Consider the following 23,270-nt stretch of genomic DNA (forward strand, 5'->3'; position numbering starts at 1 on the left):
AAAAACACTGGAAAATTTTTTTGTTTGTTGGTTTTGGAAAATTGTTATATTAGAACAAAAGTCTTACTGAATTTGTATTTTTTAATTTGGGGGGTTAGTATTTAAAGTCTTAACATTTATTTAATAATAATTATCTTTATTTATTAAACCATTTTTTAATAAGGTCTATAGATTACTTGTTGCTTTTCATTCTAATTTAATATGGTTAATTATGATTTAATGCACATTTTAGATAAATATTATTTGGGGGATTAGATTTAGTGAAATTACTCTGATATTAAATAGTAAATCCTTCCTTTTGAGTCCCTCTTTTTTTTTTCTTAAAAGTATGTTAACTGAGGAAATAAATATCTTTAAAGGTACCTTTTACCTTTGCTCAGTGTATTTCAAAATAGCCAGTCTTGAAGAATGGGCATTGCAGCTTGAGGGGCCTAGTTCTTACCTTTTCTTGCAACCAGCACACTTGTAATTGTGTCTGGCAGGCTTGTTCCTGCTGCTAATAAAGTAAGGCCCATTACTGTATCTGGAATTTCTAAAGTCTCCCCTGTAATAAACAGAGATACTACAAGTTGCAGATCTTATTTCAGATATTTCCTTTCTCAACAAAAGGAAAACAGGCACATTTAGATTTCACAACTAATATGTACTTAGACTTTACCTAGCAAAATATTTGAATAAGATTGGTAAATTGAAAAACCCAGGTAGCATTAATTTTTAATGACCGCTAAAGATATTTAATAGAATTCTACTAAGGAGTAATTCTACTACTCTGGTATGCTTACAGAAGGTTTGGATGTTCACTGTTATCTCATCAAGGCTGTTGCTTAATATATGCTAATAAGATCGGTCCTTTTCAAACTCTTAATGTGATCAGGATTAAGTAAATTGTTTTTAGCTATTTTTAACCTGTAAATGTGTTAAGATGGTACATGTTTTTTAAGTCCTACTTTGATGATCTACCTTAAAAAAGGAAAACAAAAATAGGGTTCTACTTGAGTCTTCCTAACATGGTCCCAATTTATTAATTCTGTTAAATTTGGTATCCGTTCAACATTTGACAGAAATGTGTTCATTCTGGGACATAATCAGGGAAGTTTAAAAGTACATGTAACTACTGTTTTAATGTTGCGATTGAAAACTACTTTAGAATCTTTTTTAAGTAGCTATTTATTGCATGCTTTATATATTGAAATTGGAATTGTAATAATGGTTGTTAATTTTTGTTACTGGTTTGCCAGAGTTCATATGTACATAAGTAACACTAGTATTTATCATCTTAGGGGCTGTTCTATAATATTGCTTGATTTTGCTCTTTAACGGATTTCCTATTGTCAAATATCTGGCTGAGAAAATTTGGAGAGATTTAATATGCAAGCTAATTGGACTCTTTCATCTTTCTCATTAAAAATAAGAAATATTCTGATATTTTGCTAGCATGCTATTCTAAGTCATATATTAACTTGGGAAAAGTCAGAGATCTGCAGGCTTTTTTTGTAAAGGACCATGTAGTACTTACTTTAGGCTATGCAGGCTATATGGTTTCTGTTGCAGATATTCACCTCTGCCACTGTAGTGTGAAAGCATCCATAGATAATGTATAAACGAATTAAATGAATGGGTTTGATTATGTTCAGTAAAACTTCACTAGCAAAAACAGACTTGGTCGTTTGGGTACACAGGCGATAGTTGGGTCACCTCTGATATGTCCAAGTTAACCTTTTTGGGAGAAGTTTTTATTTTTTTCCCCTATGTTTATATTCAGTTTTTTCCTTGGAATTCTGTGGGACTAGAGCTGATTATGGCCAAGCAGTAAGATTTAATTTTTAATCATGAAGATAGTAGAACCTAAATTTAAATTTTATTTTATGCCCTTTTCACCCATTTCATAGTTTGTTTATATGTCCATATTAAAAAGCAAAATGAAATGCAATCCAGTTAAACAGTGAGCTCACATTGTTATCTCAAAATGCTGGCTCCTTGTTATATGTTTCATTATGGAATGGAATTCAGTATAAAGAGTATATTGTGGATCTCATACAGTGTGATTTAATTATTAGTGTAATAGGGAGATATCCTGTGTATTTAATTTCATTTATAAGAAGATCCCGTGGCCTTTAACTCTGGCCTATACAGTACTGAGAATATAGTTGATATGTAATATGCAACTTACAAACCCTGAATTGATCTTGTTGGTATATTAATATTTTATCTTTTTATATCTTTAGTCTTTGCTGAAATAGAAATTTCCTCTGTAACTAGATTACTTTTAGTGAATATATGCAGTTTCTTCTTCTATAAAATTGATTATTTTCTTTATAAATTGTGATCTTGTACTAAAGATACATACCAGTTATTGTGACCATCCAAACCAAGATATATGTAAATGCAGATATCCACAGTGCTGACATGAAAAAGGTTATCATAAAATAATTTTTCCAAAATTTTCTTCTACAATCTGGTGTGGTTAGGAAAAGTAAGGTAATAATAGGAAGGGATAGTACCCAAAAAATTCTTTTTAAGTCTGCTTCAGGCATGTTGAAAACACTTGGTGGATCTGTTGAGGAAAAAAATAAATGATTCTGAGTTTTCTCAAATGGCCAATTAAGTTGGAAATGTCCATTTAGAAAGCTATATTGAAATAAATTAGCTGTATCAGTTTTTAAGAGGCTATTTTAAAACATTTGAATACCTCATTACTGATATTGCTGGCAAAAAGAAACTAATTGAGACTTTAGGGCAGACAGTATAAAATGTTATACTCAGCATTTCTTGTTTTGGGACCTTAAATCCATGAAAATCTTGGGTCATCCACTAAATATATTGGTCGTAATGTTTATGAAGTACTGGTTGGACTTTCTTTTGGTTTTCTACAATGTGGATGGTAATTTTTAGTAACTTTTTTTGCTTTATGGTATTAACCTGACTTCTACCTATTATAACTACTATACTTGTCCTTCTTCCTCAGTATTGATGTTTCTAGCCTGCCCTATGTATAAGACAATGCATACATACTTAGGACATATAAAATAATTATAGCATAATCTTTTTCTTAAGTTGAATATTCCATTCTAATTTTCATTGTAAATGAATTTTGGAGGCTTGCTTCATATTTCTCTCTTAACATTAGTTTACTAAATTTGGAACTCACTACAGTTCTTATGAAGAACCTTTAAGAAAATAGCAACTAGCATGGAACCTACAATATAACTTCTAAAACTTGAGTATGTTCCTTTATACAGTACGTTTTATTAAGTTAGTGGAAGACAATAGTACATTCGATAAAAATAAGCATTCACTTTAAAATCATTTAAAATTTGCATGGCATTTACAAAATAATGTACCCATATATTGGATCAAATTATATTACAACTAATACTAGTAAAATAACTCATAAAAAATTGGTCAGGCCTCAGCCAATGGGCCACCAAGTAAATTTTAGATATAATCTCAGTGTAATGAAAAAATTTAGAATGGTCCTTTTGAATTTCTTGTTATAAAATTCAACTTAGCAATATGTATCACTTGAAAGGCTAAAAAGTATAATTTTTGTAAGAAGGGAAGAAGTTTTGTTTAATTTTTTTAGGTAGTAAATTAGAATAACTTCCCTTCCTAATATACTTAGGTAAATTTAGAATCTGTTTCATACAACCACTTTGTAAGAAGCTAACGTATAAATTTCTATTTCTGGCCATAGATGAACTTGACTTCTACTAAATATCTAAATGTTTTGCTACTGCTTCAAATGACATACTTAAAACTCAAATGTTTCTTTTTTCCCATACCATCCCTTTTTCTTAAATTCCGAGTAAGTGATGTTCCCATTTTCTCAATCAATCATAAACAAAGCCTCAGAATTTTCTCTTTTCCCTTTCCTGGCCTTTTCTGGTCCTTCTATTGCCTCGTCTTAGTTGATACTTCCTTTGCATTGTCTTTTTTATTCCTACTTTCCTTTATCTAGGCATCTACCAAACACATCAGCTATTTTAGTAGCCTCTTAAAGACTTCCATTTCTTTTATCCTCTAATTTTCCTGCTTCATAAACCTGCAAAGACTTGTATACTAGCATTTAAGACTCTTCCTATCCTATTCTTTCCTATCTACCTTTTCCCTGCTTCTTTATTGTGTACATTCTGTGCTCCAGGTATGCTAGTACATGAATAGGCCTTTTGCTCATATATTAATTCCTTGGCATTAATTTACAGAACATACTTTACCCTTCTACCCCTTCTACTTCGTAGCTGTTACTTATTGGTCATAAATCAAGTCATCAGCTAAAATCTGATCAATTCTACAAGGCTCAGTTTAAATGTTCCCTTTTCTGTGATAATCATGCCTGTGTAGCCATCAAATTTTATACAATCTGTCCCATTTAGGAGCTACAGTTACACTTTTCTCTTTACTTAAATCTTCATATGTTAGCTATTTTCTTTTTTCCGTACAGCAATGGAAGTTTCTTAAGGATAGGACCACCTCTTCTTTACTTCTGAATCTCCACGGTATGTTTTACATAATAAGTGTGTGTAGTAATTGCTGAATTGAAATGAGATTCTTAAATTTTTCTAGTGAATAGACTTACTAGTGGGCATGATGGGCTTATTACCTTCAGAAACCTGACTTAGATCATGTAAACTTAAAGGAAGCTGAGAGTAGCCAGACTCTTCATAAAATATCCCACTGTCAGTTCTTGATTGCCGACGGATGAATGGCTCACCCTCATCTTCCCATCCCATCAGTGGCTGTTGTTCACTTCTCTCCTCCATAGCTTCAGCAAGACAGGTGCAGCAAGGACTGAATTTCTTTATAATATATTGGTTGATTTTAATGTCAAAACACAGCACCAAAATATATAATCCATATATCAAAAGCAGTAAAGTTCCTTCATACCTATAAATTAGAAAACTTTGTTTTAAAATTAAAAACAAAAAAAAAATTTTTTTAAAGAATTAATAGCTTTTGAGCAGTACCTGCTTAATAATTTTCTGGCATAGCAATAGAACAAGCAAAGAACATTTCTAGATATATTTTGGTTTTCTAAGATTTGTCCAAACTTGGGTACAGCATTATTAGAAATTTATTGATGAAGGCTTGACAATCCTTTCTATATTTCAACTAAAACCAAGAATTATAAACTCATCTTTATTTAGAGATTCTTTCAATGGTAGGCATAAAAAATGCTTTGAAAATAATAATTGTGGATTTTTCAGAATAAAAGTTAATGAATAATGATGGGCATTCTTCATCTCAGTTCATTGGCAGCAAACATCCCCCAAAATGTATAGTGATTATAAAAGAATGTTAGTTCATTTCAGCTGTGTCTATCAAATCTGGTATAAGAATTTTATGTAAAATATTCAGAATATATGAGGCTTTGGGACTTCTCAATTTACTGATTTTTTAAAAAAAATTTTGATGTAACTGAATTTGGCTTATATTTATACAAGAAAACGAGGATAGTCTTTAAAATAAAATTGTACCTTAGGCACTGAGAACTGTTGCCCTGTACCCTGGTTTCGTAAAGAGTTAAGATTAGCTAATACCATTACATTTGAACCTGTCATTTACCTTTTATTTTATAACCAGTGAATTTCTGCTACAGCTGAAAGCACAGAGTTCTTGATTTCCCTAATGGAGGGAGTATAAGCTTGGATACACTCATAGTCATTGTCTCCATAGAGACAACTGCTGAGTCTCAGAAGGATCCTTGCTATATCCATTGGTCTTTCTTCGGAAGACAGACCAGATTTTAGGATGATTCATTTAGAAATTGTTCTCCCTGCTAGATTTTAAGTTTCTAGTCAGCAGGTATTATGCAGGGTTGCTAAGTTGTTCTCCAGAAGGGTGCCATTTACATTGTTTTCTATTTTTCTGGTATCCTCTGGCATTGTGCAGTGCACAACCTGTGTGGCTGTGCATTGTACATTTTTCTCCATCCTTTATGATTCCTAGCATAGTGTTTTTTTTTTTAATTTGTATTTATTTATGATAGTCACAGAGAGAGAAAGAGAGAGAGGCAGAGACATAGGCAGAGGGAGAAGCAGGCTCCATGCACCGGGAGCCCGATGTGGGATTTGATCCTGGGTCTCCAGGATCGCGCCCTGGGCCAAAGGCAGGCGCCAAACCGCTGCGCCACCCAGGGATCCCCCTAGCATAGTGTTTTAACGCCTAGTAGATACCTGGTTATTACTAGTTGAAAAAGTTACTAGCTACCCACTGAGTCAATCTCTGTTTCAGTTTCTTGAAATCGCAAGATACTGGGAGGTTACAAAGAAAGTAAACAGTTGTTAATACCTAAATGTTGTTAATTCTCAGAGGAAGAAGGCTGTACTTCCTCTTGCTAAATGAACATTAGAGAGAAAGTTGGAAGAATCTAGATTTTAAAATTTACTTCCTCCCTAATTTCTCTCCAATCCTGTGACCATGAGCACTTCTAACAAAGGCAAAGTAAACAACCCAATAGATGAAAGACCCAACTGATGGGGCTTGAGTGGACAAAGGGAAGACTTTCTGAACAGGCAGTAGGGTGAAGGAAGATTGGTAATATCCAGTGATTAGTGAGACAAGGAAACTGACATGACTAAAGAAATTTCAAAGAAGGGAAAAACCCAACTGGCAACTGTGATGAGGAAGTTAGCTCAGAGGCATATGAAAAAATGTTCTAGAAGTGGCAGGTAATTGAGAAGTGACTGAAATAACATTTCTGAAGAAAACATTGCTAAACCATTGGAATCTCATAAAATCCTCTCTGTAATTGTGTTTTACATAAGAGTAACGGTTATTTCAAGCTTACCAGTAAACTTGGTTGTCGAATATTATGCCAAGAACTGCAGCTACACTAATTGCATATGCTGCACAGTCTCTGAATAGGGGCCAACATGATAGCGTTGAGACCTGTAAAATGACAGACCTGTAAAATGACAATTTACTGTTTCCATTACACTGTATAACTTTGAGTACATGCTTAGCATAATACTGGAATTGTATGTAGTTAAATATTATCTTTTGCATTTTGCTTAGAGAAAAAGGAATTTTAGGAAAAATTGTGTTTCAAAACCTACTCTGGTTTTCATAAATTTGACCAAGAGCTATTTGTGGGTTAACTTTAAATGGAATACATGTTTTTCTACTGATTAATAAATTTGATTGAACACATTACTAGTGCCTTGTTTGTTCTAGACTATAAACAGTTTATAGTTTGTCAAGACAATAAATACGTTGACGTTTTCTTACATACCACATTAGATAACAAGCCACAAGCTGCACAGATGCCAAAGAGGTTATACATTGCAGATCCAAGGATGGTACTAATGCCGATATCTCCCTTTGTGATAAATACACCTATGAGCGAGTTAATTGCTAAGTTAGTGTTACTAGACTTGAATAAGAGAAAATCACATTGAGTAAGCAGAAAATATAAGAAGCAATATTTACCCAGGAAAGCAGTAACTAACTCAGGAGCTGAACTACCGGCTGCCATAAAAGTTGCACCTGCAACATCCTGAGACAATCCAAGGGCTGAAGACAAATAAAATTATGTTAAAGTGGCAAATGAAAAGGTATGTCCCTATACCTAAATATTCAAATCTGCGGCTTCACAGAAAAGCACTCACAGTGACAAACTGGAAAAATAAAACATGCAGTTAATAAATTAGAGGAATCCAGTGCCTTGCTTTCTCAATGAATTCATTACTTCCATGGAAAGGGAGAGAGGCCAGGGACTATTGGAGCTATGCTCTGACTTGGTATTTATTGTAAATGCCAAGTTACGAGATTTCGTGGCACCCAGAAAAGATTCCTTCCTAGCTGCACGGCTTGTAGGTGTATAGCGACAGCATGACTGCTTTAAAATGACACTGTCAGCAGTGCTCCAATAAGATTTGGGAAAATAAAAGTATTTCAGGAGTCATAATCCAGTTTGAAAGAGGAGGAAAAAGTGAACATTGGTAGTTCTTAAAATGTGTAAGCAAACCTGAATTAAAGGAGATTATTCACAAATTGGCAATTCCAACCTTGTCAACATAAATGAGAGGAAATTAGTTAACCAGAAACCAAATAAGATTTACTATTATATAATTAGAATCTATTGATTTAAAACATATAGCCATTAAGACTTTGCTCTAGAGTAGGAAATACAAGAAAATACTACCATTCAAATAGTTGGTGTATATCCCCCAGACTTCACAAGCATGCAAATCCATTATCTTCAGTGATTGCTGGGATGAGAGTCTTAATATTTCTGGCTTTTTTCAGTTTTAGAGCTAAGGGATCTACTATGGGAAGGAAAAGAGAAAGCCATGCTGAAAAACTACCTTGTTTTGGGGAGGCTGAGACAAGGTCGCATCGGAAATCCCCAACCAGGCTTTACTGGTAGACTAAAAAGTAGGCTATAGAAGTAGCAGGCTTTTTTATTGGTGGTGTGACAGATTGTATTTTACAAAAATGGCTACAATATTTGCATCCATGTGATTTTTGATAACTTTTTCATTCCTTGCCCTTTCCACCTCCACCCCCCACCCAAAAGTAGAGTTTATGTCTCCCGTGACTGACTTGATTAACAGAATATGGCAGAGCCATGACATTTCTGAGGCTGGGATATAAAAGGTGACAAAACTTCCTTACCGTTCTCTCTCTGGGGACCTTTGCTTTAGAGCCCTAAGCCACCACATAAAGACACCGACTACCATTGAAGTATACTGGAGATGCCTCATGAAAAGCCCATACAGAAAGAGATGCCTGAGGCACCTCTACTATTTCAGCCCCCAAAATTTTGAATCTCCCTGCCCCAGGCACCAGACATGTGAAAGGGAGAGAGATTTCAGATAACTCCAGTCTTCTACACTGCATGAGAGACCTCGAGCTAGAACTACCAACTGAGCCCAGTAAATCCTCAAAGCTGTGAGAGGTAATATGGTGACTGTTGTTTTAAGCCACTAATTTGGAGGTGATTGGTTAAGTAGTCATTGGGAACTGGAACATCTGGCTATCGTTCACTTACTTGTTACACTTTGTGAGTACTATGCCAGATGCTTTTTTTAAGTGCTAGGAATATGGCAGAAAAAACAGCCAAATGTTTCTGTTCTTGTGGAACTTTAATTCTAGTGAAAAGAAACCGATAAGCAAAATTTGTTATGTTAGATCTTCGATATTACTATTGGGATTGTTTGTTGTCACCGTGAACCACACTCATACGATGAACTTCGTTGATAAATACTGTGTGTGTTCTGACTGCTTCACCAACTGACTGTTCTGCTGTCTCTTCCTCTCTTCAGGCCTCCCTACTCCCTGAAACACAACAATATTGAAACCAGGAGAGTGAATAGCCCTACTATGGGCTCTAAATGTTCAAGGGAAAGAAGGAAGAGTTACAGATCTCTCACTTTAAATCAAAAGCTAGAAATGATAAAAGCTTAGTGAGGAAGGCACGTTGAAAGCAGAGATGCTCCAAAAGGTAACAACTCTTCTGTCAAATAGCTAGCCAAGTTGTTAATGCAAAGGAAAAGTTCTGGAAAGAAATTACCAGTGCTTCTCCAGTGAACACACAGAAGGTAAGAAAGTGAAAACAGGCTTATTGCTGATAGGAAATTTTAGTGGTCTGGATAGAAGATCAAACCAGATATACTCTTAAGCTAAGGCCTAATCCAGCAAAACCCTAACTCCCTTTAATTCTGTGAAGGCTGAGAGAGGTGAGGAAGCTGCAGAACAAAAGTTTGAGGCCACTAGAGGTGGTTCATGTGATTTAAGGAAAGAGGCCATCTCCATGACATAAAAGTGCAAGGTGAAGCAGCAAGTCTTGATGTAGAAGGTATAGCATGTGATCCAGAAGATCTAGCTAAGATCACTAATGAAGGTGGCTACACTAAACAACAGATTTTCAATGAAGACAGTATTCTATTGGAAGAAGATGCTCTCTAAGACTTCTGTAACTGGAGAGGAGAAGTCAAAGCCTGGCTTCAAGGCTGCAAAGACAAGTTGACTCTTGTTAGGAGCTCATGCAGCTGGTGACTTTAAATTGAATCCAGTGCTCATTGACCATTCTGAAAATCCTGGGGCCCTTACGAATGATGCTAAATCTACTCTGCCTGGGCTTTATCAGTGGAACAACAAAGCCTAGATGAGAGCACATTTATTTACAACATTGTCTACTGAATATTTTAAGCCCACTGTTAAGATCTGCTGCTCAGGGACGCCTGGGTGGCTCAGCGGTTGGGCGCCTGCCTTCAGCTGGGGTTGTGATCCCGGGATCAGGGATCGAGTTCCACATCGGGCTCCTTGCAAGGAGCAGCCTTCTCCCTCTGCCTATGTCTCTGCCTCTCCCTCTTAGTCTGTGTCTCTCATGAATAAATAAAATCTTTTTTTTTTTTAAAGACCTGCTGCTCAGAAAAAAAGATTCCTTTCAAAATATGACTGCTCATTGACAATGCACCTGGTCACCCAAAGGTTCTGATGGAGAGGTATGAGATGAGTGTTGTTTTCATGCTAACACAGCATCCATTCTGCAGCCCATGGGTTAAGAAGTAATTTCAACTTTTAGGTCTTAATATTTATAAGAAGCGTATTTTGTAAGACTATAGCTGCCATAGATAATGATTACTCTGATGGATCCCAGCAAAGTTTATTGAAAACCTTCTGGAAAGAACTCACTATACTAGATCCCATTAAAAGCATTCATGATTCACGGGAGGAGATCAAAATACCAACAGAACAGGAGTTTGGAAGAAGTTAATTACAACGTTCATGGATGACTGAGGGAGGGGTTTAAGATTTCAGTGGAGCGAGTACCTGCAGAATTGGTAGGAATAGCAAGAGACCTAGAATAAGAAGTAGAGCCTCATGATGTGACTGAATGCTGCGATCTCACGATAAAACTACAATGGATGAGGAGTTGCTTCTTATGGCTGAGCAAAGTGGTTTCTTGAGATGGAATCCTCTCCTGGTGAAAACGCTGGGAAGACTGTTGAAATGACAACAGAGGATTGAAAATATTGCATAAACTCAGTTGATAAAGCAGCAGCAGGGTTTGAGAGGATGGACTCCAATTTTTAAAGAAATTCTAGTGTGGGTAAATTGCTATCAAACAGCATTGCACGCTACAGAGAAATTGGTCATGAAAGGAAGAGTCCATCAGTGTGGCAAAGGTCATTGTCTTATTTTAAGAAATTGCCACTGCCACCCCAGCAAACACCATCTAGGGTCAGCAGCCATCAACACTGAGGCAGGCCCCTCTACCAGCACTGACATCTCAGATAATAGTATTTTTTTAGCAAAGTATTTTAAAATGAAGGTATGAACATCTTTTTTAGTCATAATGCTATTGCACACAAGATAAACATAACTTTTTAACGCACTGGGCCACCAAAACATTCATCTCACTTTATTTGTGGTATTTGTGCTCTGTTGTGGTCTGGAACCAAACCGGCAATACCTGAGGTGTTCCTGAACCTGAGGTAATAGTGCTCTAGGCAGGAGTGAGTGCAAAGATTCCACGGTGGTGGCCAGCCTGAGTGGTCAAGAAACAGAAAAAGGCTGGCGTGTCTGGAATAAAAAGTGTGAAGGGATGGCAGTAGGTGATAAGGTAAAAGGTAGTAAGTGGCCAGATCATGTAAGACTTGTAAATGCTAGCAAGGATTTTGGCCTTTATCTTGAAAGATATGGGAAGTGCTTGGAAAGTCCTCCACACACTGCCTGTCAATGATCCCAGCCCCAGTTATTTGTCTTGGGGTTATTTGGCCTCAGAGTCCCAACTAGCTGGAGGTTGAGCTCTTTTGCCACCTTTTAGGCCTCTGTTGTGAAAAGTTCTGATAGGATAGTTGAATGATTCCTCACTATTTTGCCTTTGGTCATGTTGCTTGATGAACATGTTGCAGTAATGAATGAAGGTAGAGAAGTCCTGTTTTGTGGAACATATTTCATAACATTTCTTTTGCTAGTTAGAATCTGTCTCTCTGTCCATCCATCCATCCATCCATCCATCCATCCATCCATCCCTGTGATGTGTAGTAAGACCAATTGGCCATAAAACTTAAAATATAGTATGATAAAGTGTATTGCTCTGTAATTAACTGTTTTAATTGTAGGAATGAAATAAATGACATCTTACTATCATGGTATACAATTCACTTTCATATTCATAATTTAAAAATATCAATTATCCTCAGATATGAGTGGTGGTATTTCCATTTTACCTATGAAGACATAGGTCCAGGAAGTTAAGTAACTCAGTTACACGGATAGTAAAGATCTCCGATGTGAGGAGTTAAGGCATAAACCCTGAGTCTGTTGTTTCTAAATCCAATGCTATTCCTATTTCACCACAGAAACACAACATAAAAATGGCACTCAGGCAAGCCAATTATATCATGATGGGTGACTGAGTTATTTTCTTCTCTGATTCTTGGCATGGGCATATAACTGCCTCCATTCTGGTCATTCCTAGGGGAAATAATAGTTACCAGGAGTCAGGGATACTTTGGAAGTTTTCCAGCATATTCCAGAGGATGTATCAATTTAGTGATATTGGATATTATCATGAATTCTCTAATCAGATCAGAACTGATCATTCCTGTGGATGAAGTTGAAAAAACAAAATGCCTTATTTTGAACTAAATGTTCAAACTTGGTGCAGCTGAAGACTGTATGACCAATCTTTGCTTAATGCTAGCTGAAGAACGCTTCATTAGAAAACTTCAATCTCAGGAGGGAAAAGGTGATCTACTGAGCTGTTTGTTGCAAGGTGGGAAAAATAAGTGGCCCTTCTGAACACTTCCACTATCAAAAGGCAGTAACGATAAAGCTTGTTGCTATTCACTGGGCTCTAATTGAGTTATGAAAGGAAAGATTCTGTAAAGATGGATGTATAAAATTTCAAAGATATTTTAACAAGTTATATCTTAAGGTTCTAAGCATATTTTGTAAAATGGTTTATACCTTTGAACTTTAGAATAGAGTGACTTTGTCTTCACTGACCTTTGGGTAGCATTTCTCTCTGCTATAGTTTATTATTAAAGATAAATTTTTCTGGTTTTAGTCCCCCCAGAGCTATTACTTTTTTCCTCTTTATTACTCTAAAAGAATAATCACATTTCCTTCAGGATATAGGAGAACCGTTCAAGGTGAGTTTTCTTTATAGGTTTAGATGTCATTACAAAGTGCAACTTTATATAAAGTGCAACTTCATGATAATGAGCTGTGGTCCATGGGGACCACGACTTGGACCAAAATTCATCAGGCTTTTTCTTAAGCATGTTCTCTTTTCTGATGCCATGTTGAAAAGCTTATAACAGTTTTTGAAAACTCTCTTTTGGAAATATAATATAGTAGGAACAGTTTAAAATGGAGACCCTTATTCTGGCCCTGCCTTAGTATGTGACTTCAGACAAGTCATTCAGACAAGACTTGTGTTTTGCCATCTGTAAAATGGAGTATTGGATGACATGATCTTTGAGGTATCTTCTAATTTTATCAATTTTTATCAAAATATAGAACATAGATTCTGTGCTTTCAGACTCTATACTCTTATTGTTAAAATATGTTTCTTTTAATTAAAAAACCCCACATTATTGAAAATTTAGGAGATAGAGTGGAAATATAGAAGGGGATTACCATTGTGTTTTAACCACTGCTATCATTTTAATGTATTTCCAGTCATTTTCCTGATGCATATTTTAACAGACTTACAAGCATAAGGTATATATATGTGATTTGGCATCCTCTGGCACAATTTTAGAAAGTCTCCAGTGATAGCAAATTTTCATGCTCTGTGAATGGATTTGGATTTAAGTTTTGGAACTGATCAAAGGTCATTCAGACCCAACTCTAGTGACTTGGATGGTAGTCATTCTGTGTAGTTTTATTTTGGGTCCAAAATGAAGTGTGACAGCAAACTGGCTTTTTTTTTATTATTATTTGCAAAACTGGTTCTGACATTAATTTTAAATATATTTTTAGAAATTTTTTGAGTAAAGCTTTAGCATCATTGGACTAAATGCCTAGCTTCTCAATGCACGGTGTGTGTGTGTGTGTGTGTGTGTGTGTGTGTGTGTGTATATGTATATATATATATATATATTCCGTGATGTTTTTTAAACAATAAATACAAACATCTTGAGTTTTTTATAGTTACCCACTTCACATTTTTTCTGAGCTCTGATGGAATAAATGCTGAAACCCTACATAATGCTTTTAAAAGGCTTAATTCCACTTAGGACACCCACCAACCCCCAGCATATAGTATTATAGTGAATTTCCACCTGCTCTAAGCCTATCAATAACATATGCACAAGACATTTTATCTCCAGACCTTACAGTTATCTCAGTGTTAACTCCATAACTTGCCCAAGGTCACATAGGTAGTAATTGCAGAGATGGGATGGGCACCTAGCTCTTTTTTACTCTAGAAAGCTCCTCTTTCAGTTATCCATATAGGTAAAGTGAAGAGATTAATGCATGGCTTTATTATTATTACTACTACTACTACTACTACTACTACAATTATTATTATTATTAATATTGCCTGTTTCTGCAGTAGCATCTTGGTAGTACACTCAGACGACTTGGCACTTATTTAGATCCAGACACCTGAGGTAGATTTAGGTGCAATCCAAAGAAGCCACAACTTAGAAAAGAAAAACACGATGAGGACAGCCCGGGTGGCTCAGCGGTTTAGCGCCGCCTTCAGCCTAGGGTATGATCCAGAGACCCGGGATCGAGTCCCATGTCAGGCTCCCTACACGGAGCCTTTCTCCCTCTGCCTATGTCTCTGCCTCTCTCTCTCTCTCTCTCTCTCTGTCTCTCATGAATAAATAAAATCTTTTAAATTTTTTTTATTTATTTATGACAGTCACACACAGAGAGAGAGAGAGAGAGAGAGAGAGGCAGAGACAGAGAGAGAGGCAGAGACACAGGCAGAGGGAGAAGCAGGCTCCATGCACCGGGAGCCCGACGTGGGATTCGATCCCGGGTCTCCAGGATCGCGCCCTGGGCCAAAGGCAGGTGCTAAACCACCGCGCCACCCAGGGATCCCAAATAAATAAAATCTTAAAAAAAAAAAAAAAAAAAAACAGAAAGAAAAACAGGATGAAAATGCTCATGAGAGGAGGATGAGTGTCTTTGTGGCAGGGAGGAAGCACTATTCTTAGATTCTTTGTTCTTTGGGAAGGCTTTGCCTCTGTAAATTTCATGAGGATTAAGAATCAAACAATCCCCTGAAACTGTAGGCTATCCAAATGCCACACTCATGGAATTATTCAGCTCTCTTTCAATTTTATCAATTTAGAACCAATTCTACGTGGAATTAAAACTTGCATTTCTTTCTTATTGTCTATTTCTGAAACATAACATTGAAATGAACATGGGCAAACATTTAGTTCAAAGCAGAATGAATACAAATAAATTTTTAATAAAAAATTAAATGTTTTATTTAAGTATGTTTCCCCAATACCTTATTAAGATAATTTCCACTTAAGACATGTTATACCTCAAAGGATTGGCATGATGGAGGGATTCGTATTTCTGAGTAGTATGTTAGTGTAACTTTAAAAAGAAAAGTGTCTTAGCCAGATTATGGTGGACTTTGGGCTGTATCAAGTGACCAGTCCCAAAGGGTCCTCAGTTTTCTATGTAGTTAGCTTGGAAAAAGGTAAAGGAGCTGCTCTAAACAGTGGTTAGATATCTCTAAGCCCCATTACCTACCAAAAGGATACATAAAAAGGATTTATTTTGGCTTTATACTGAAATTTTATTGTTTCTAAAACTGAACTGCTTGTAGAGATGAGAGACCATCTATTTGGGCTATAAGCTAATATGGTTTATATTATATTTTAATTTATAATATATGAAATATTTTATTTAAATGAAATATAAAGATATCACTTTTTAAACAAGGGAAAATTGCCAAAGATAGAATAAAATAGTACGGATTTTAATGTAAGAGAAATAAAAGGAACTCTAAACAGAATATTCCAAAGATATTTGAGGTATCATTTAAAGTTGCCACAGGGATTGTTAGGTCAGATAAAAGAGTGGGTTTCATAAACTTACTTCCTACCTTGTGAAGGTAGTACTTCCTTTATTTGCCTTAAACTTAGTTTTCAGGCTCTAGCAGATGCGCCCTAGATTTGGTATTTTCCCCCAAACATACTCATACTGACTTTGATCACTCACCTTCTGTGCTTCCATCTTTGCTGAGTAAAGGATTGTAGTCTGTGTTCTTATGTAATAATGAATATTTAGTGAATGTTTACTGTATATGCTAGGTTGTTGTATAAGCATTTTACTTCTATTTCCTCCTGTTTTGGCACTCAGCTCTATGAACTGTCTCCTTCCCTGGGTCTCTGTCACACACACACACCTCAGCATATACACCAAGTATGAGTCTAGAGGAACACAGCTGGTGGGGATGAGGGAGCTCCCTTAAGTTTATTCTTTACCATTGAGCTCAAATAACATTCTACCTCTGATGACACTTTTTAACCCCTTCCCCTGAATCCTCATCCTATTTCCCAATTCAGAAACTAGGTCTTCTCACCAAAGGTAAAATGCTCTGGACAACTAGAGGGTGATTTTTATTCCCTCTGTGATGTGGAATTAATTTCACATCATTCCTCTATGTTCAGAGAATCATCATTAACCGCTTTTCCTATAGTACCTAAATGGATGTGAAAGAAGATGGGATTAGAGGAAGAGAGTATAGCAACAGCCTTTTCTTGTATGGGTGCTACAAAGTTAAGATGACAGCAAAATATCTTAGATTGTCTAACAGAGGTATGTGGGATGGATAGGAGAGCCCGTGTGACTTCTGTGATATCGTGAGTAGGGCAAGGAGAAAGCAAAGATCCTTGCTGGAAGAAGCCGCAGGTGGTGGTGGCTCTAGAAGAAATTGCCAGATCAATATAGATAACTACAGGCAGAGAAAGGCCCAGCAAGGGTATCAGTGAGAGGCTCTGCCATCCACGACCTCCTGCTTGTCCTCTCCACAGAAACTCCCGTCCTGAGCCCCTCTAGTCTTCATCTTGCTGAAGACCTTTCTGCTGACCAAACAAACCATTGCTGGTGAGTTAAAGAGGGGGTGATGGGGTGATAGGATTGGGGTGGGCCTGGATCCTGCCAATTCTCCCATCATGTTCTAAGTTGGGACTCAGAGTATGCACCCTACAGAAAGTCATTGCATCATACATGATGATTAGGTCCCATGAACTCATAGAAATCCTAGACAAAATGCTTAGGCCTCAGAATCTAATTATTGTACTGTGGGCAAGTGTTTATAATATTAATTTACAACCTCCAACAGGTTGCCTAAAGTCTAAACTGTTTTTTTTTTTTTTTTTTAGGAATTCAGCAGATTCTCTTTATTTTGTAGTATACTTCTTCCATAGTAATAAGAGGTATTTGATATATTCTTTTGGTCAAAATTCCAGTGCCCTTGATAGAAAAACACCATTTAAGACTGTTTAAAAGGACAGTTCTTCTAAAACAACCATATTATGACAGCTAACCTCAAATAACGATGTGTAATATTATACAGCAATTGAGAACATTCTTGGAGGTTGGCATTAGAGAGAGCAGGCTCTGAAATGTTCAGACTGTGTAGTCTTTCTTTTAAAGATTTGGAGAGAGCACAAGGAGGGGTGGGGGCGGGTTGAGGGGGGAAGGCAGAGGGAGAATCTTTCAAGCAGACCCCCTGCTGAGCAAGGAGCCTGAGGTGGGGCTCAATCCCACAACCCATGAAATCATGACCTGAGCTGAAACCAAGAGTGACACGTAACTGACTAAGCCACCACCCAGGCGCACCCAGGCTGTGTATTTTTAAGCGGTTATCTGAGCTTCAGTTTTCTCATCAGTAAAACCAATAATCTATAGTCCTGACTTGGTAGGGTTTTTGTGAAGACTAAATGAAACCATCTCTATTTAATTTAGTACCATGCTTGGTCTTCTATAATTGTTTTATGATAAATAGCTAATAAATAAATATATAAATGAATAATAACACTGCAGCACATTGTGGAATGCTTCAGTAAACTGTTTTCAGGATTATATTAATCCTTATTAGTTGACAAAATGTGTGGAATTATTACAACTCAATGCTCATCAAAGAACTATGGGGAAGTGTAAAAGCATTTGCAGACTTCCCTGATGCCAGTTTCTGTGGCTGTAAACAAATTCCAGGGAAATTGTTTTTTATTGTTGATGTTCTAATTTGGATGAGACCATGCTAGACGTTGAAAGGAGAAATGGCAGAATTAATTTATAGCCATTTAAAAAATGAATTGAGCCAGTACTATTTCCATCTCATTTTGTTACCAGGATTTTCAGTACTCAAGACCAGAGTCAATTCCTAGCGGCTGAAGAAGATTTAGCAGCAACATGGGCATCCATCAATCACCCATGTAATATTGTGATTTATAAGAAATATATATTTGGTCATTCAGTTGACCAAAAATATTATTTCCCATATATATATTCAGCGACAGTTACTGACTCAGGCTCCCTAACCCTTGGAATTTCCTAAGTATTCCCAGTGATGAAGGAATCTATTGCTAACGTTAACAAGATGACTTTTGGGTCCCACTTAAGAACCAGCCTTGTAATTAGAGGGTTACAAATTTCAATCCCACCCCTGGCGTCTAGGAAGGAGAGAGGGACTGGAGGTTGAATCCGTTGCCAATGGTCAATGATTTATTCAGTCGTGCCTATGTAATGACGTCTCCATAAAATTCAAAAGGACCTTCCTGGAGAGCTCCCATGTTGGTGAATATGTGGAGGTGCAAAGAGGGTGGAAGTTCTGTGCCCTTTCCTGACGTTATGCATCTCTTTCATCTGGCTATTATATAATTTTATTATATATATATATATATATGTGTGTGTGTGTGTGTGTGTGTGTATAATATATATATATATATAATTTTCTCATAAACCAGTAATCTAGTAAGTAAAATGTTTCTCTGAGTTCTGTGAGCCACCCTAGCAAATTAATTGAACCCAAGGAGGAGGTTGTGGGAATCTCTGATATACAGCCAGTTGGTCAGAAGTAAGGGTAACAACTTGGGCTTATGACTGGTGTCTGCAACCCAAGGAGGGGGTTGTTGGAATCCCTAATCTATAGCTAATTGTTCAGAAGCACAGGCTTGCAACTGGCATCTGAAGTGGGGTGTGGGGAGCACTCTTGTAGGACTGAGCCCTTAATGTGTGGAATCTGATGCCATCTCCAGATAAATACTGTCAGAATTGAACTGGGTTCTTGGACACCCTGCTGTTGTCTGAGCATTGCTTTTGTTGGTGTGGGGACCCCTCCACCCCCACCCTGCCAACCCTCCATTCATATACGTTGGAATTGGGTTCAGAACCTATTGAGTTTGGTATCAGTGAAGTGGGATTTTTCTAGAATGGCCTTGGCTCACAGAGAAGAAGAAGGGTGAAAGGACAGGGGATGAGGAACCTTTGATTTCTGGGTGGCCACTTGGTCACCCATGGTATGGAGCGGCAACTGTGCTGTGCTTAGTTACTAAGAGTAAAGGTTACTAATGGTGAAAGTTATCAGGAATTTAAAGATGGATCCAACTCTTGCGGTTGGTTCACTTGATGCATAAGGAAATGCAAAGTCTATGAAAAAGGCAAAATTGTCTACCCCTTGGTTATTGTTATCTGTAATGGCTAAACTAAAAGTAAAAGAGACTGTCTGGTCAGACCTTGATGCTAGACCAAGCTCAGATTTCTATGAGTCTGTGTGTAGGCTACTGGCCTCAAGGCCAATCAACAAGGGGGAAATTATGCAGGGACAGCAAAAAGTACTTCTAAGACCTCTGGTTACCAAGTAGGTAGTCAATAGGGAGCAACAGCAAAACCAAGAAACCATTGAAACCAGAGGGTATAGTGTGAAGGAATTGTTTCATTTTGTATCAGCAACTTCATGAGGCATCTTTACTGAAGGGGATTGTGAGAGTGAGTTGGGGGCTATGTCTGGTTTTGAATGCTGCAGAGCGAAAGAGCATGTTTGGGTTGATATGGGACAAATGTCTCACTATGGAAAAATCACAGATGGCCATATGTGATCTATACATATAGGAGGTTATTCCAGAGGGAGCAGCCAGCCTAGAGGACTGGATAAAAGCCATGGAAAGGTCTGGTTACCCTGAGAAGGGAGACTGCCCAATTTTCCCTATAAATGTCAAAGTGGAACATCCCTAATGAAGCCAATGATAATGTTCTGTATGTAAGCCATGTGGGATTGGTTTTATGAAGATTAGGATATTCACCCCCTGAATATGTCCATTACCCACGTCATGATAAATGCTGTGATTAAGGGGTCCTCCCCACATGAGCACCCAATATAACCTTATTGTTGCAAAACAGAGAAACAGGGAATCTTTATCAAATGTGCTAAGCTTCCCCGCCTTGGTCTTACAGATGCTAATAAAAGCATCAGGTTATTTAATAAGAAAATGGGGAAAACCAAGGGGAGAGTTAAGGGGCTGTTTGCAAGAAGGTAAAAATTTCTAGAAGGTTATTAAGAAATACATTAACAAAGTAAATATAGAAAGGGACAAAACAAAGGAATCAGAAAGAGGAGAGTGGTGGGACTTGTCCCAGCAGTGTGGAAATCTTTAGATGGTTACTAGAGAATGGGATGAATAAAGAACACATTGATGGGGTACAAACAAAAGTTTTAATGCAGCATAACCTAAGTTTTGTGGGCCAGTGGGACCCAGTATTGGTCACCCACCATTAAAGGACCCCAAACAATTCTGCTGTATTTACCTCTGTCTGGGAAATTTTAAAAACTGGCAGGTAGAGATTACTATGAGAAAATGGACCAGCAGTCACCTGGGGCAGTGGTCAGGCAGATGAATCAAAGATTCCCAAAGGGGCCAGGGTCCCTTGGGTTGACCCCTCACTGAGGACCTTTTGTGCAAGAGTGGGTAAAAAGGGCAGTGGGTGGAGAAGAGAAGTTTCTGGGACAGTGTCCATTGGCCTGGCTGTATGATCAGATTAGAAAGGCAATAGAAACCTGAGTACTAAAGGTGTGCCCATATAAGACATAACCCTGTGGAAATCACTCTGAACATTTGAAAGGTGTATTAGAGAAGAAGCCTATAAGAAGAATGCCCTTCCAAGTTTGGAAGGCGATTGAAATAGATAAGTAGGTATCCCTGTATGCTCCCTTGAGATGGCTGACTGGTCCATGAAATGAGTAGACAGGAGGGTCTGCAGTAGTGCAAAGATGGGCTGAAACCAGACACGTTGTTCTTGCACCCTCTGAAGCACAAAATGCCAATAAGAGCTGCTCTATCTACCAACAAGAGAGATGGAGACTGTGGATGGCTATGTGGTAGATTCCCTGGGGAGAAGGTCCTGAATGTAGCTGGCAAATGAGATTGATGCTGGTGGCCTTTGGGGGCTACCAGTGGGTCCTGACAGGAGTATTCGCTGCCTCCAGACTGGGCTTTGCTTCCCTGGTATTAGATGCAAATGCTCAAAATACTACAAAAGAACAGGAGCAGAAGATATTACATGGATTTGGATTACTGACCATCACTTCTTCAGACTGAGGAACCCATTTTACAGCCCATAATATCCAACAATGGGCAGAGAGATAAATTTGATAGAGAATTGGAGTGGTTGACTGAAACATTGGTTATTGAAAACAGGAAGAAAAAGACCTGAAGGACTGGCTCACAAGCCTTCACCAGTGTGTGCTCACCCTCAATATGAGGAGTCCTGAAGGTGTGGCCCCACGAGGTAGCTGCTTTTTTTCTGGTGGATCTGGGCAAGAGCGGGAAGGGAAGCTGCTATATTCTTTCTTCCTCACATCACCTCAACTTTCGTTTTCTTTGTTTTGCCCTCCTGCTAGATGCACTGGTCCTTGTAGTTACAAGGGCTAGAAGCAGGGAGGATTGCTGAGCCAGAAACTGTAACTATGTTTTTAACCTTTATGTCACAATTCCTGAGAGCCCCATGGGATAGGATGTACCTTCACCCCCTCTGCCAAATTGGGATTAATAGTGAATTCAGCCATATTGCTTGTGATAAAAATAGCTCACTACTCAGTGTGCCAGAGTGACCTTGCATTGTGTGATCAGGAATGGACTGAGGGAGAGGGTCTTGCGAGTGACTTTGCTGCCCCTGATCTAGACCGGCATGGTGGACTGGGTAGTTAGTTACTAAGGACTGAATGAGGGTCTAGTAATGTGCCAGCATCCTTTTGTTTTGTTTTGTTTTTTGTTTTAGATGATTCATTTATTTATTTGAGAGAGAGAGAGAGAGAGAGAGAGAGCCCGCACGCGCACATGTGCATGAGCAGTGGGGAGGGACACAGGGAGAGGAAGAAGCAGACTCTCCTCCAAGCAGGGACCCCCAATATGGGGCTTGATCCCAGGATTCTGAGATCATGACCCAAGCCAAAGGCAGATGCTCAACTGACTGAAACACCCAGGTGCTCCCCTGTGCCAGTATCTTTTGACTGCTATGATTGTTTTGGCATTAGGGGGATATGTGTGTGAAGACCAGGAGGTGGGCTGTGATATTGTTGATTTATAAAAAAATATATATTTGCTTTTCATCCATAGTTCCTGTTTCACAGCTCCCCAAAGCCCTGGAAATTCCTAAATATGGAGAGTGACAAAGGTGTCTTTTGTTATGTTAATGAAGTATATTTTGGTCACCATCTAAGGATGGCTGCTGGTTGCCAAGGGAACAAACCATGTGATTAGGGGGTGGCAACTTTTAGTCCTACCTCCAAGCCTCCACAGAAAGGAGAAGGGCTGGAGGCTGAACCAATTGCCAGTGGTCAATGATGTAATCAATAATGCTTATGTGATGAGGCCTCCATAAAAAAAAACCAAAAAGATGGGGTTTGGAGAGCTGGGAGAGTGACATGCCTGGAGAGGGAATGGAAGCTCTGCTCCCTTTTCTAGTACCTTGCCCAGGCATCTCTCCACCTCTGGCTGTTCCTGAGTTATATTCTTTTATAATAAACTAGTAAGCTAGGTAAGGAGAATATTTCTCTTGAGTTCAGTGAGCCACTCGAGCAAATTACTTGAACCCGGGGAGGGGGTCATGGGAACCTCTGATTTATAGCCAGTTGGTCAGAAGTATAGGTAACAACCCAGACTTATGCCTGGTATTTGAAACCCAAGAAGGGTGTCATTGGAACTCCCAACAGCCAGTCAGTCAGAAGCACAGGTAATAATTTGGGCTTGCAAATGGCATCTGAGTCAGTGAGGACCAAGGGAGGGGACAGTCTGGAATCTGATACTATCCTCTGGGTAAATAGCATCAGAATT

At 38.0% G+C, this 23,270-nt stretch overlaps 1 protein-coding gene across 3 annotated transcripts in view; it reads right to left on the bottom strand.

Moving 5' to 3' along the window:
- SLC24A5 (solute carrier family 24 member 5) overlaps positions 1-23,270 on the bottom strand; it is a 28,740-nt gene that overhangs the window by 388 nt on the left and 5,082 nt on the right. The window contains exons 3-8 of one of the 3 annotated variants that reach the window (XM_055319946.1): positions 7,429-7,512; positions 7,232-7,335; positions 6,788-6,888; positions 4,712-4,884; positions 2,348-2,554; positions 443-544 (exon numbers count right to left, since the gene is read on the bottom strand). In XM_055319946.1, coding sequence (XP_055175921.1) covers positions 443-544; positions 2,348-2,554; positions 4,712-4,884; positions 6,788-6,888; positions 7,232-7,335; positions 7,429-7,512 — 771 coding nt within the window. Of the gene's footprint in view, positions 1-442; positions 545-2,347; positions 2,555-4,600; positions 4,885-6,787; positions 6,889-7,231; positions 7,336-7,428; positions 7,513-23,270 lie in introns of all 3 variants that reach the window. The other 2 variants (XM_055319944.1, XM_055319945.1) reach the window with 2 other exon arrangements.

The sequence above is a fragment of the Nyctereutes procyonoides genome, unplaced genomic scaffold, assembly GCF_905146905.1.
Source record: "Nyctereutes procyonoides isolate TBG_1078 unplaced genomic scaffold, NYPRO_anot_genome, whole genome shotgun sequence".
NCBI lineage: Eukaryota > Metazoa > Chordata > Mammalia > Carnivora > Canidae > Nyctereutes > Nyctereutes procyonoides.